This window comes from Lycium ferocissimum, chromosome 6 (genome assembly GCF_029784015.1).
Source record: "Lycium ferocissimum isolate CSIRO_LF1 chromosome 6, AGI_CSIRO_Lferr_CH_V1, whole genome shotgun sequence".
NCBI lineage: Eukaryota > Viridiplantae > Streptophyta > Magnoliopsida > Solanales > Solanaceae > Lycium > Lycium ferocissimum.
In genome coordinates, this window is record NC_081347.1 from 4692203 (window position 1) to 4707357 (window position 15155).

General features: G+C 35.5%; 2 protein-coding genes across 3 annotated transcripts; both read left to right on the forward strand.

Annotated features, from left to right (window-relative positions):
- Positions 1 to 457: 457 nt before the first annotated feature.
- LOC132059010 (histone H3.3) lies at positions 458 to 1669 on the forward strand. The gene is made up of 4 exons (XM_059451469.1): positions 458 to 557; positions 638 to 714; positions 806 to 896; positions 1229 to 1669. Exons 1-4 carry the CDS (start codon positions 486 to 488, stop codon positions 1397 to 1399), a joined length of 411 nt encoding a protein of 136 aa, XP_059307452.1. The 5' UTR covers positions 458 to 485; the 3' UTR covers positions 1400 to 1669.
- Positions 1670 to 2847: 1178 nt separating this feature from the next.
- Positions 2848 to 6579, forward strand: LOC132059011 (pentatricopeptide repeat-containing protein At4g02750-like). 2 transcript variants are annotated; one of them, XR_009415477.1, is made up of 3 exons: positions 2848 to 3953; positions 4857 to 5988; positions 6083 to 6579. XR_009415477.1 is itself a non-coding variant. In XM_059451470.1 (2 exons), exons 1-2 carry the CDS (start codon positions 3167 to 3169, stop codon positions 5813 to 5815), a joined length of 1746 nt encoding a protein of 581 aa, XP_059307453.1. In that variant the 5' UTR covers positions 2848 to 3166; the 3' UTR covers positions 5816 to 6579. The 2 variants fall into 2 exon arrangements, 1 of the variants encoding a protein (XP_059307453.1); XM_059451470.1 differs by having other exon boundaries at positions 4857 to 6579.
- The last annotated feature ends 8576 nt before the right edge of the window (positions 6580 to 15155 follow it).

The window sequence follows — 15155 nt, forward strand, 5'->3', positions numbered from 1 at the left end:
CTACCGAGGTAGGATGGCTGTTTCCTTACTCCTGCCGAAAGAGACCTTACTTGGCTTGGTTCGAAAGACCCTCGGCTCAATAAAAAGCATAAAAAGAGGTCAGATAAGGCTAATAGAATTTATTGAAACTATAGTGTAGATTAATTTGTGTTTTCATACTTTTCAATTTTTTTAAGTAATTGGGTTTCTGTAGTTAATTCCCTAGACTAAGTCAACAAAAAAGGTTAATTAATTGGGCACATGTGCGACATTAAATTTATTTCCAATTTTGTGAAATTTTACTGTATATAGTTTTTAGTCCAAATTCTATAAATTCTTTAGGTATGATTCTTAATTTGTGAATTTTGAGTCTACTTTTGTTTTTTTTGAATCTTTCTTTGTTTTTTATCTTATGTTTCAAAGCTATTTTTGGATTAGGAGGTTATGGTTAATTGAATCTTTTGTCTGTGTGTTGTAATTGTGAAATAATTGGCTGTGGCTTTCAGATGGCTCGTACAAAGCAAACTGCTCGTAAGTCGACTGGAGGAAAGGCCCCTAGGAAGCAACTCGCTACCAAGGTATCTAGTTTTTTCCCTGTAGAAAATTGTGATCATATATGTTGTGTTTGATATCTAATGTTGTGTGGTATTCGAATTAGGCTGCTCGTAAGTCTGCTCCTACTACAGGTGGAGTCAAGAAGCCTCACAGATACCGTCCCGGTACTGTTGCTCTTCGGTAAGTATTGTTTAACTGTTTTGGATCCTGTTCCATAGAATTTCCTTGTTTTCTGTTCCTCAATTGTGTATTGATCAATTACAACGTGCAGTGAAATCCGTAAGTACCAGAAGAGTACTGAGCTCTTGATCAGGAAGCTTCCCTTCCAGAGGCTTGTTCGTGAGATTGCCCAGGACTTCAAGGTAAATTTTATGTTTGCTTTGGTGTTATTTGGTATTTTAGGGAGAAAATGGTCGTTAATGTATGGGGGTTGGACTATTTTAGTCCTAATGTATTGGAAAAGTGATGTTTTAGTCCTCCATATATACAATGTAACCAAAATAGAATGTGTGTAAAAAAGTGATCATTTTAGTCCTAAACCTTAAAAGTAACAGTCAAGTGAAGAATCAGTTAAGTTTATCCTTTTATGTTTGAAAGTAACCAACCTAGCAAGTAAAACGTGATCTTTTTGGGGTATGGGTTATATGTTTTTTATTTGGTGATTGATTTATTCTGTGTACTTGTTTGGTTTCAGACTGATCTACGTTTCCAAAGTCATGCTGTGTTGGCTCTGCAAGAGGCAGCTGAGGCCTATTTGGTTGGTCTGTTTGAGGACACCAATCTTTGTGCCATTCATGCCAAGCGCGTGACCATTATGCCCAAGGACATTCAGCTGGCTAGGCGTATCAGGGGCGAGCGTGCTTAAGTTGATCAACTGTGGCTGTTTTATTGTTTGCTTTTTTTTAGCTTTTTTGTGAAGACTTTAAGTTGGTAATGAAATCTAATAGTAGGGATGTTCTATGTTGATGCTTAATTTTGTAAAAGGTGGAATGGAGGTGTACTGTAATTGTTCTGTTTTGGGATGGAAATGCGCAGTATTTGGTTGAATCTCTTTATGTTTTTGTTGTCACACCGCTGGTGTCGAACATTGTTTCGGAATTTTCATCTAATGGTTAGCTCAACTACTATTTGGTAATTGTCTCTCTAATTACCTATATCTGTCAACTTCAAAGTTTCGCTGTGAGCCAGTGGGATAACGTTTTTTGGTCAAGTTAAAGTTTGGTATTGAATGTCTGGTGTCACTGTATGTTGAACCCTGCAGATTATGACATGCTTGCGGAAGATGCGTTTGTGGTTGTCGAAATTGACATTGGCACGTCCATTGTCCGTCTAAACATCATCACTTGGTCTAGTTAAACCCGTGAACATTGTTTTAGGAAGTGATCCTTGTGGTGTGACCTTTTAAATGGAAGGACGCGGCTCCATTTGATTTTTCAACTTGCCTTTGCTATTCTTACATATAAGTAATTGTCTCCTAACCAAAATTTGAACGACACATGGATTGATAATATTGTGTTGCCATGAACCGACCGGTCAACACGTATTGAAACTTGTTTATATTGCTGAAATTTGAGCTCTGATTTCAAGGATTTGTGTCCACTTCATTGACCAATATGTATCATTTAAGGGGCTTGTCCAAGATTATGACAGCTCAAATGTCTCTTTTCTAATTAACTGGAGTAGAAAGGGCACTGACGTCTATGTCTTATTATATAAAGATATAATTAAGATTTTAGAAATTTGGGTAATCAGATGCTTCACCAGAGAGGCCAGTCGGTGGTAATTAAAAGATTGTTACTGAGTATTTTTAGTCACGGGAAAAGAAAGCAAACGGCATGACAAGGCCATACGCTTCTTTGGCTCTCCGCAGAGGATAGCTCACATCCAAATTGGGGAACGGGATGTCCACATCATAGCATACCATTAGGGGTCTTCCAAAAGCAAAAGCAAAAGCAAAACAAAAAATCATGAGGTCTTGCCGTAGTAGGTTGTTATAATCGGTTTGATGAATCTATTTGAAAGTCCAATTGACCACCTCCCACCTGTAGCATGTACATCCTCGTTCACTTTTACTTATTCCTAAAAATACATTTTCATTTTACTTGTTACTACATATTCTTTTTTCCTATTTTACTTATAATATTAATTATCCATTTCAAATCATTTTTCAAGTCCATTAAAACTATACACCAATTAATATAAATATCATGATAAATTAAATACTTTATTTATTATTTTTTAAGGGGTGTGTAAAGTCCACCGTGTATAAATAAAAGTGAAAGGAGGGAGTACTACTAGTAGTAAATATTAAACGCTGACCACGTTGACCGAGTTGCAACATTTCAAAGAATAACGTGACCAAACCACCCAATTTAACTCTCCATGTGATACTTCTGTTATCTTCCTCTTACATAAGTCAATTATTTTTTCCAGTGTAAACGCAGAAAAATATTATTCAAGCACCACAATGATTTAGTTCAACAGTTTCAGTTATGAGTGACAAGTAATTATTTTTATTTCAATAGTCAGACAACTTAATATCCGATTAGAATCAAGAAATAGCCTACATTAGTTACTGGCCCATGAAACTCCTTATTTCATTTCAACCTTTATTCATATACACATAATTTTAATGTTTATCAGCCATTTTCCTAGCTCCAAGCTCAAATCTATCCTTAAATTTGCACGTTATTTTTCCCGCCGCAGCAGCAAACCTTCCAAATCACCCCAAGTTGTCTATGCATGCAACATCAGGATAAACACATTAGCAAGGGAAGGCAAACTCCGACTCGCCCGTAAGGTGTTTGATGAAATGTCGCAAAGAGATGCGGTTTCTTGGAATTCAATGATTACTGCCTATTGGCAAAATGGGTATCTAAATGAGTCAAAGAAACTCTTTGTATCAATGCCTGTGAGGACGGTAGTGTCTTGGAACTCAATGATTGCCGGTTGTGTGGAAAATGATTGCATTGATGATGCTAATATGTATTTTAGAACTATGCCTGAAAAGAATATTTCGTCCTGGAACGCGATGATTTCAGGTTATGTTAAGTATGGTATGGTTGAGGAAGCATCGAGGTTGTTTGATGAGATGCCAAAAAAGAATGTCATTTCTTATACTGCGATGATTGATGGGTATATGGAGAAAGGCGTGATTGGGAAGGCGAGGTTGCTTTTTGATCGTATGCCACAAAAGAACGAGGTTTCGTGGACTGTGATGATTAGTGGGTATGTAGAGAACGAGTGTTTCGATGAGGCAAAGGAGCTGTTTCAAAAGATGCCAGCTAAGAATAAGAATGTTGTTGCAATGACAGCTATGATTGTTGGATATTGCAAGGAGGGAAGGGTGGAGGAAGGAAGGATTTTGTTTGACGGAATACTATCTAAAGATAGCGTTGCTTATAATGCCATGATTTCAGGTATGTAAAGTATAATATTCAAGATTTAGATGGTCTGTTCCCTGTCGTTAAGTTGATAATTATAGACATGGTGATGATTTAAATTTTCATTTGTAATGCGACCATATAGTAATTGATCGTAGAAATGGAATGTTGAGTTCACTTCTTGTCAGGCAAGTGCACCTTAATCTTTTACTTAGTAACTTTAATTAATATCTTACTAAATTTAATCAATCTAGTTTATGAAGAGATAGACAACCTTACCGTTCAAATAAATTTGATTAATGGACCTAAGTATTCCTGCACCATAATCTCTTGATTCTGATCCACAGAGCATCAGTTAATTACAAGCTGATGCATGACTTGGCATGCCAAGAAAGCCGAAATTTTGTTTGAGTAACTGCTAAAAATTTGTTAGGTGGGAAATATGATCTTTTAGTTTTCAAATTTACATCTAAGAATCAATTAGGTCTGAGGTTTCATTAATTTAACTAACACTGCTTCAGATCTACCATTCTGAGTCTGAAATCCTCTGTTATGAGTGACCGACCATACAGCTGGCTTAGGTAACTGTTGGAATGTTTAGGAAATCTCATTATGTGGTATGTAAATTCAAAATGCATTTCTTGTGTGGTGACAGCATTCTAGTCAACAGTCAAATAATTGTAGTGGATGAATATCTGAGGGGTTTGCCCAGAGCACTAGGAGAAATGCAGTTCATGCAACACAGCAAGGTTCCAGGAGTTAGCTTGTTTAATAAGGGTTTTTCTATAGAGGGATTCTTAAAGTTCAGGCTTAAGCCCCTTATTTCCAGTAAAAAAATAATAGTATCAGCATGTTTGATGCGTGATGACTTCTTTATGTATTATTTAAATAGGTGTCAATCACTATATTCTGTGTAGTCATTCAGTTGGTATCTCACAGGTTATGCACAAAACGGATGCAGTGAAGAGGCAGTCAAGTTACTGGTCGAGATGCTTAGGATGTCTCTTCGACCAGATCAATCTTCATGTGCTTCAGTGCTTTCTGCATGTGCTGCTCTTGCATCTCCTCTAGTAGGTAGACAAACTCATGCAGTTGTTATTAAACTTGGCGTAGACTCGAATGTCTCTGTATGTAATGCTCTGATTACTATGTATAGCAAATGTGGCAGCATATTTGAGTGTGAGTTGGCTTTTGAACTGATCACAAATCCAGACCTTGTTTCGTGGAACACTATAATTTCTGCATTTGCACAGCACGGACTGTACAAGAAAGCAGTTGCATATTTGGAGCAAATGGTTCTCAGAGGATGTGAACCAGACGGTATAACATTCCTCAGCTTATTATCTGCTTGTGCCCATGCGGGGTTGGTTAGTGAGAGCGTTTCTTGGTTTGATTCAATGATGAAAAACTACAAAATTACTCCGAGGCATGAGCATTATTCTTGTTTAATTGATATACTTGGCCGAGCAGGTCAGCTGGATAAGGCTTACAACATTATCCAAGAGATGCCGGTTGAAGCTGATTTAGCTGCTTGGGGTGCCCTTCTTGCTGGCTGTCGTGCTCATTCCAATGTAGAATTGGGGAAGCTTGCTGGAGAGAAAGTCATGGAATTAGGCGGTGATAGTTCAGGACCTTACATTATGTTATCTAATATATATGCTGAAGCAGGTATGTGGGGGGAGGTCACGAGAGTGAGAGGCTTGATGAAAGAACATGGCATCAAAAAGCAACCGGCATATAGTTGGACAGAGATTGAAAATAAGGTGCATTATTTTCTGGGAGGGGATACCTCTCATCCAAATATTCAAGAAATCCGTACAGCACTCAAGCGGATGAACTTGCAGATGAAATTCCAAGAAAAAGTTCTGGACTTCACCGACTTTTTACTTCCTGGATGAACTGAAATGCACGTGTAATTAACATGCATGTCCAGTAAACTTACTAGATTTGGCAAATTTTGGACGCTCCGTGAAAATTCAGGATCACTACTGCCTGGAATGCTCAGTAAGCACTGAGTTCTTGTCCAAGCAAGATGGAACTTTTCCACCAGGAGCACGCCAGATGCACCAAGGTCCCTGCTTTTGATACTCTTTGTGAATGTTCATCTTTAAATAGGCTGAATGGCCATTCTTATGCAATTACCGGGTGACTCATAAATGTTGCAGGCGAACAGAGTTTAGACCCCAGAAGCTCAAGGCCGGAGCTTGAAGCCGACGTATGGGTTTGGTCGAACCCTGCAGCTTTAGTTCAAACCTTGTACTTGTATGAAGAAATTCACTGAATAAGTACAAAAATTATATGTCGAAATTAGAACCTAGTTTGCTAACACATGATGTCGCTATCCTAGAATTTAGAACCTGTAAAGTTCAAATCCTGGTGTCACCTCTGCATAAGCTGGAAGATCATGAAGAGAGAGTGTGAGCTGATCTCCCATTTTTCACTGTTTGGTAATATTTGCTCTTGTAAGTTACAGAAACAGTGGGAGTATACGCCAATGAATAGAGGAAGGAGGCCACAGTCATTTGAACATTACTATTCAGGTTCAGGTTGAAGTTAAAACTATTAGATTGTAACTGTAATCCTATGATACTGTTGTTTGAAAAGAAACTGGAGATCATCTTTTTGAATTTAAAATTTGCAATTTGGGTTTCTGGTTTTTTTTTTTTTGGCCCCCTGATGCCAGAGTTGTTGCCATAAGATTAGGAGATCGTATTATCTACAATAATATTTATGTCTCAATCCCAAGCAATTCTTTGTCTAACAACATGTCACATATAGAGGACAAACTGAGATATTGGTAGTATTCTAACTTGGCACATGTATAGGATCAACTAAGATATTGATATACTAAAAGATATTTTAAAAGCTCACAAAGGTCCCATTACAGGTCCAGGCCATAAAGTCATACTCCATGAGATCGAACCTGGATTAGATTTGAGTTCCCGATTGGAAATTTGACTAGTTGTTAAGGAGGTAGAATACGAGGAATTTCAATGTCCATATCGTTTCATTTGAGCCTATTTTGATCAACGTAATCTATCCCTTTTGAAGGGGAGTGGGGAGCCTTGGAGCAATGGTAAAGTTATCTTTGTTTGACCTATAGGTCACAAGTTCGAGTGAAATCAGCCATCAATACTTACTTCAGGGTACACTGCCTACATCACACACCCTTGGGGTGCAGCCCCTCCCCGGACCGTACATGAATGAGCGATGTTTTTTGCCTCGGGCTCGTTGTTCATTTGGTATAGGTTTTGACTTTTATAGTTACCAAAAAGAGGAGATCCTATTTTTATTTTCTCTCCTGAACCATTCCTCCCCTCCTCCCCCGACAATAAATACTACTCCCTCCGTCCCAATTTATGTGATATAGTTTGACTGGGCACGGAGTTTAATTAAAAAGGAAGACTTTTGAATCTTGTGGTCTAAAATAAGTCAAAGATATTTGTGTGGTTATAGATCATCCCGTTAAGCGTAAAAGGGAAGGTTTAAAGTTACATTGTTGTAAAATGAGGAAATGTATCATTCTTTTTGGGACAGACTAAAAAGAAAAGTGTATCACATAAATTGGGACAGAGGGAGTACTATTAATACCTTTCGTTTACCACGATATGTTATTTTATTTTTCTCTTACGAAGGTAAATAAAAGTGTCTGATTTATCAATTTATAGGACAAAAGAAGACTAGTTTATACATTTTATTTCGGATGAAATCATAATTAGGAACCTGAAATTCTATCGCGGTTTAGACGTTTAGTTACTCGATATGTCCCAATTATATTTAGAAGAGAAGTGTTCGGTAAATTTTTAAATCTCTTTTTGTATGTTCATTTTGACAAAATTAGATTGAACAAGCCCCTCTCCTCTATAGTAAATAAGAACATATCCAGAAATTTAAAACAAGGCTCCTTAATCAGAATGCATTTTAATTTGAACTTTTTAACGAGAGGTATATCTGCTCTAAATCGCAAAGTTGAGGGGTATATTTGCACCTATGCCGTATTTACTACTGTACCCAAGTAATTGACTTTAATTGATCCCATCCCGTCCCACTCTAATAATACTGTCTCAACTAGGGTGGTTCAAAATCAAATGATAAGTTATAAACCAACCACAAAATAAATTTATTAGTTGATTGTCTCAAATTTCAAGCTATTCTCATCCTCATGAGGTTATTGATATTTTGAGTATGAGAATGATATTTGTAGTTCTTAAATGAAGCATTAGGAGAACAAATTTTGAATATTGAGCATCAGGTTATTTAACTTTCAAGTTATTTGCACTGTTGAGAGGAGACTAGTAACGCTTTTGCTTCACTGATAAGAAAAGTGCCAGACTCCGTATGGAAAGACAGAAGCTGATAATTTATAAAGTCAAGATCAGCGCGAACATCCACCTGAGCGAGCTCAAAATGGGCATTTCCCGCTAGTTTTGAGTTTAGGGGTCGAAGTGAATTAGAGCTTGAACTAGGGGCAATCCAGTAACCATTTAAACTGGATACAATCAAGAGGGCAAGAGAGGAGGAGCCGATGAAATTATTTCGGAGTTCTTCTCCACTGACGCGGGACAGTTCTCTCTAAGGAACTCGGCAAAATAGCCCCGTAACTTCGGGACAAGGGGTGCCTCCTCACAAAGGGGGTCGCAGTGACCAGCCCCGGACCATTGTTTACCAAAAGCATGGGTCTCCGCAAAATCGTAAGTTTTGACGCCCCAAAGTTCTTAATATTGAATTTTATTATTTTATTTTTGCTTAGACAATATTGTAATTTGTGGGAAAAAAGAAAAACATGCAAAATCTTTATAAAAATAGAAGAAAGAAAGATTGTCTACTTTTTAACTGTAAAAATACTTTAGAACTTTATATTAAACTATTCAAATCTTAATATTAATAAAAATAGTTGTAAAACAACATCCAATGTAATGTATTTGCCAACAAATGCTAACATCTTATTAACTTAAAGTAATTCTACCTTTTTTTTTTCTCTTTAAAAAGTATTTTCAAGACAATAAACACAAAACATACTGCATCTAAAGAGTATTAAATGTAGACAATACACACAAAATATAGACTCAAAAAAGGTTTGGCAGTTTTAACTAGGATTAGGATGATTAAGTGAACTCAACCATTAAAGTAATCGTAATTTGAGTGTGGCTTCTATCTCAGAAAAGTGTCAACATCATCCTCCTCGTCGTTTGAAAATGTTTTAACGTAGTCCCAGAAATTTCCCTTCTCGACGTTGACGTCATCTCCCCTGTTGGCATTTTTTGTGTTGTCCAAAAATGAAAAAATGCTGCTACTTTTAGCTTTTGCTTTCTGAATATACAATTCAGGCTCGCCCTTAGTATAGTAGCTCCACCACTCCATCTTGGTTTTGGGGAGGTGTATAGAAATAGATTTTCACCAACCCTCCGGTTCCGGTTCGTCTAACTTACCGAAAGAGTCCTCGGCTTAAACACTTCCACAAAGTTTTCATTGATGATTAGAGGATGCCCTTTTAAATCAACTTTTAGGCGTCATTTATTGACTTTGAACATTGCTTAAAAGTTATTTATTAAAAATTAATCATTTTACTAAATTATCCATATTTTTGCAGAATTAGCCATGAGCCTATCTTTGAAAAGATTTTGATTGCGAAGGATTTGAATGAATCTCTTGTACCTGCTATCAACTAAAAAGAACCACTCAAATACATCTCTACTGCAAGTCAAAGGGAAAAGAGTTTATGAGGTGGAACCCATGGAGCTTTCTCCCATCTATTATGCAGAAAACTTGATAATCAAAACAAGTTTCCTGCATAATAGAGAGTAGATAGTCAAAACAAGGATATATTATAAAATAATAATACAAAAATTAAAACCGCAAAAACTTTCTTCAATATATCACGAATCAATCTTGATCGTGCTTCGAGTTTCTCAAGGAGGTAAAAATTCTGTGATAAAATAGTCATAGAAAATGCATCCCTTACAAGGAATAAGGCCATCCAGTGAAGAACAAACTTGGCATGGGAGATCTGACATTTTAGGGTTTATCAAAATTTTGGGGAAAATGAATTTTTCAAAAGTGGGGGTTTTATAGTTGTAGGGTAAAAGTAGGGTTTATGGTATGTATTTTGGGCTGGGTTGGGGGGCCTCACTTAGTTGGATTGGGCTGATTCTTGATCACTCTTCAGAAGTAGGGTTTATGGTATGTATTTTGGGTTGGGTGGGGGGCCTCATTTAGTTGGATTGGGCTGATTCTTGGTCACTCTTCAGAAGTAGGGTTTATGGTATGTATTTTGGGCTAGGTTGAGGCCTCATTTAGTTGGATTGGGCTGATTCTTGGTCACTTTTCAGAAGTAGGGTTTATAGTATGTATTTTGGGCTGATTCATTCTTGGTCACTCTATTTTTTTTGTGGGCAAACGAACCAAATTTTTACTAAAATAAATAAATAAATCATAATACAAGAATAAACAAAATAATAAAATAAACTACCACGCATAAAATTTTATTTAAGAAATAACAATTTTTTTTTTAAAATTAGCATGCTATCTGAGTTCAACATGTAACGGGACTTGTTTAGAGTTTTGCCCTAAGGCAGCAGGTGCATACTCTATCCTGAGAATAGTTGCACTACTCTCTGGGTTTCTTATTATTTGAACTTTGGTCTCAATGATATGCATCCTCCAAATTATCATATCATACAATTTGTGTTTGTCAACGTTGGGGTTTGAAAGGGACTGAAGTTGATAACTTATTCGATATAACAGAATTAAGACATTAGAAATTTGGGTGATCACTACCTTCATAAGAGGTGGTGTGTGGTAATTGAGAGGTTATTACTATGCATGATGGCAAGGTAAGATCATACCTTCGTTTGACTCCTCACGTTACATATTGTTTCATAAATGCATTGTATCATATTGTATTGCATCGTACTGTACTGTATTGTTATGATAAATACAATATTTGAGATCCAGTTTTTATTTTCTCTCCTGAAACATTCCTCCCCTCCTCCCCCGACAATAAATACTACTATTAATACCTTTCGTTTACCACAATATGTTATTTTATTTTTCTCTTACGAAGGTAAATAAGAGTGTTTGATATATCAATTTACCGGACAAAAGAAGACGAGTTTATACATTTTATATCGGATGAAATCATAATTAGGAACTTGAAATTCTATCGCGGTTTAGTTAAATATGTCCCAAAAATATTTACAAGAAAAGTGTCCGGTCAATTTTTTAGTCTCTTTTTGTATGCTCATTTTGACAAAATTAGATTGAAGTCCCTCCCTCTCTCTATAGTAAATAAGAACATATCCAGAAATTTAAAACAAGGCTTCTTAATCAGAATGCATTTTAATTTGAACTCTATTGCACCCTTAATTCAGAAGAAGGACCATTTTATCTAATTATCTATTAGGCATATTATATAAATAAAATTATTTTGAGTTTACAGTCGTAAAACATAACATTCACTTATGTTGGTACCTTGTTTATACGTTTAGTCCATCTGTTTTGACTAAATATGATTTTTGTCATGTGTTGTTTTATTCTTCTCTTTTAAAGGGAAAATAGGGTAATAAGAATCGAATTTACACTTATGAAAGACTCACTTGATATCACTACGCTATTAAGTTTTAGTCATGTGCTATTGCATTGAGCATATTTACTAAGTGGTGTAAATATACCCTTCAACTTTGCCATTTAGAGCAGATATACCCCTCGTAAAAAAAATGGTGTATATATACTCCTGTCGTTACAAAATGATGCAAATATACTCTTTTTGCTAACGGATTTTTTTGTAAAAATCATTTAACTTATTTTTTAATTTAAAAAAATACCACGTGGCTTTAAAAAAAGTCTACCCATTTTTTCGAGTAGACATATTTTTCTAAAGTCACATGCTAATTTTTTTTTCTGGTGGGTCAGGTCTGGTTCGTTTAATAAAATGGGTAGACTTATTTTTTTAAAGTCACAGAGATATTTTTTTTAAACGAACTAGACCCGATGCACCAGAAAAAAAATTATCTTGTGGTTTTAGAAAAATATGTATACTAAAAAAATGGGTAGACTTTTTCTCAAGCCACGTGGCATTATTTTAAATTAAAAAATGAGCTAAATGATTTTTTTTTAAAATCCCGTTAGTGAAAAGAGTATATTTTCACCATTTGTGTAATGGCAGGGGTATATTTGCACCATTTTGTAATGCGAACCACTTTTTAAATGAGGGATATATCCGCTCTAAATCGCGAAGTTGAGGAGTATATTTTCACCCTTTGTCCTATTTACTATTGTAATCAAGTAATTGACTTTAATTGATTCCATCCCGTCCCAATATAATAATATTGTCTCGTATAGGGCGGTTCAAAATCAAATGATAAGTTATAACCAAACCACAAATAAATTTATTGGTTGATTGTCTCAAATTTCAAGCTATTTGTATCCTCATGAGGTTATTGAAACTTTGAGTGTGAGACTGATATTTGTAATTGTTAAATGAAGCATTAGGAGAACAATATTGAGCATGAGGTTATTTAACTTTCAAGTTATTTGCACTCTTAAGGGGAGGCTAGTAACGCTTTTGCTTTACTGACAAGAAAAGTGCCAGACTCCGTATGGAAATACAGAAACTGACAATTAGTAAAGTAAAGATCAGCGGAAACATCCGCCTGAGCGAGCTCAAAATGGGCATTTCCAGTGAGTTTTGAGTTTAGGAGTCGGAATTTGAATTAGAGCTTGTACTAGGGGCAATCCAGCAACCATTTCAACTAGATACCATCAAGAGGACAAGAGACGAGGAGCCGATGAAATTCTTTCGTAGTTCTTCCCCGCTGACGCAAGACAACTCTCTCTAAGGAACTCAGCAAAATAGCCCCGTAACTTCGGGAGAAGGGGTGCCTCCTCACAAAGGGGTCGCAGTGACCAGACCCGGGCGACTGTTTACCAAAAATAGGTCTCCGCGAAGTCGTAAATTTTGACGCCCCAAAGTTTTTAATATTGAATTTTATTATTTTATTTTTGCTTAGACAATATTGAAATTTGTGGGAAAAAAGAAAAACAAACAAAATCTTTCTAAAAATAGAAGAAAGAAATATTGTCTACTTTTTAACTGTAAAAATACTTTAGAACTTTATATTAAACTACTTAAATCTTACTATTAATAAATATATTTAGTAAAACAACATCCAATATAATGTATTTGCAAACAAATGCTAACATCTTATTAACTTGAAGTAATGCCTACCAATATACATAATAATAATAATAATAATAATAATAATAATAATAATAATAATAATAATACCATGTGAATATTACACTATAAACAACAAGTACGAAATATACAACCCATCCAGATACGACTTGACCCCGTCTAATTTTTGGACAATTCTTCTTTACCACCCTAAAAAATGAGGTTCAACTATAATGTCAAGTGATTTTAATAGGCGAACAACTTCATACATCATTAATCATGAATTCGTTAGCAACCTTTTGATAAAGTAATAGGTTTGTAAGAATATCTAAGCAATGTTTCAGAACCACCACAAGTGGGATTCAAATTAGCATTGTAGAACAAAGTGATCACTCCTTCCCTGCCCCTTTATAAACCCCGATCCTTCCAGCTCAACAAATAGGCATTTCATTCCAATCAAACAAATAGTATACTCATCCAATTCAAGAAACTTACATGGCTGAAGAAACTCGACGTGCCGCCTGCGCCCATAATTCTTAAAAAATCATTTTAAGAAATAATTACTCCTCTAATATTTTTATTTTACCAATTGTTTGAATTTGAATGAAAGCAAACAAAAAATCTAAAAATTAACCCATGAAAGCAACTATTTGAAAATAGGCTTGGGGTTTTTTCTATAAATGATAATCTAATCCAAAAGTACTACTGATTTTCCTTTTGTCTTTTTTAGTTGAACTTGTTCAACTTTCTGTTCTTTATCATTTTTAACATTCTTTTCTTCTTTCTCGGCTTTGAAGAAATTGTATAATAATTAGTGATGCAACATAGTTCAGTACTTTTGGGACATAGTTCAATCACTAATTTGCTAGATTATATATAAATACTTTTGGGATAATATTTTTTAGTTTACTTACCAATCACTAAAAATAAGTAAGAATAGCTGACTTGTTTTCCAACAAAAATTTTCCATGAAAACATTTTTCTTCATGCCAAACACACCCTAAGCAATTAAAAGTTTTTACATTTTTTTAAAACCAAGCAATTCAGATAACCCTAATGGCAGCTTAGAAAGGTAGGATTGACAAAGTAGTGTATGGCTAAGGACACACTAAAGTGAGCCAGCAAATCTACATCTTCCCTATTTTCCTCCTTTTAGGTGGAATATGCTTATGGCTAGGTAATGCTCGTTGTCTCTATTCGTTGCTTTTTTGGTTTCGGTTTTTCGAAGTTCGGTTCGGGTCGGTTTCGGTTTTTCTAATTCGGTTTTCTGCTTGTAAAATGAACTTTCTTTTTAATTAAAAATGAGCTATTTTATGTTTTTTTTAATTCAAAATGGTCTATTTCAATTCATCGACATGTTTTGCGCCTCGCTTCAAGGCTTAACTATGTAGACAACATAAGAGAATGATCACAACATGATATACTTAGCTATGTTCATGCTATGTTGGTAGCACCGCTGTAACTTCTTGATGATGTAAATGATGGAGTTGAATAACAAATGGATAGAGGAAGTTTGTTCATGAAAATGGCATTTAACTACTAGACAATAACATACCTTCTGTTGAATAACAAATACGTTAATCCACTAAAGGTTCATACAGAAACTTTGGCATTTGTTTGGAAATAAACAGCTGAAAGAGACAAATGTAGATAGCTTTCTAGACATACCAATATACCATAAAATACTCCCCGAAGGTGGCTTAATTAATATTGACTCGAGTTATTATTATAGAAGCTAATTGCTATCCAAATGAAAACTGCCAGACCACAACGTGTTTACAGATCAAAAGTATATTGACAGATAAATCCTTATAAAAAACACAGACAGATAAGTTTCAAAAGCGACCATTAAGTTTCTGTCTCTCAATTCAAAAGTGACCATTAAAAATTATTTAGTAAATTTTCGGTTTAACCGAAGAACCGGTGAACCGGAACCGAGCACCGAATTTGTTATTTAAAAAAAAATCGAAACCGAACCGAAATACCGAAACCAAAAAACCGAATTAATTCGGTTCGGTCCGATTTTTCGGTTTTCGGTGTTTATGCCCACCCCTACTTATGGC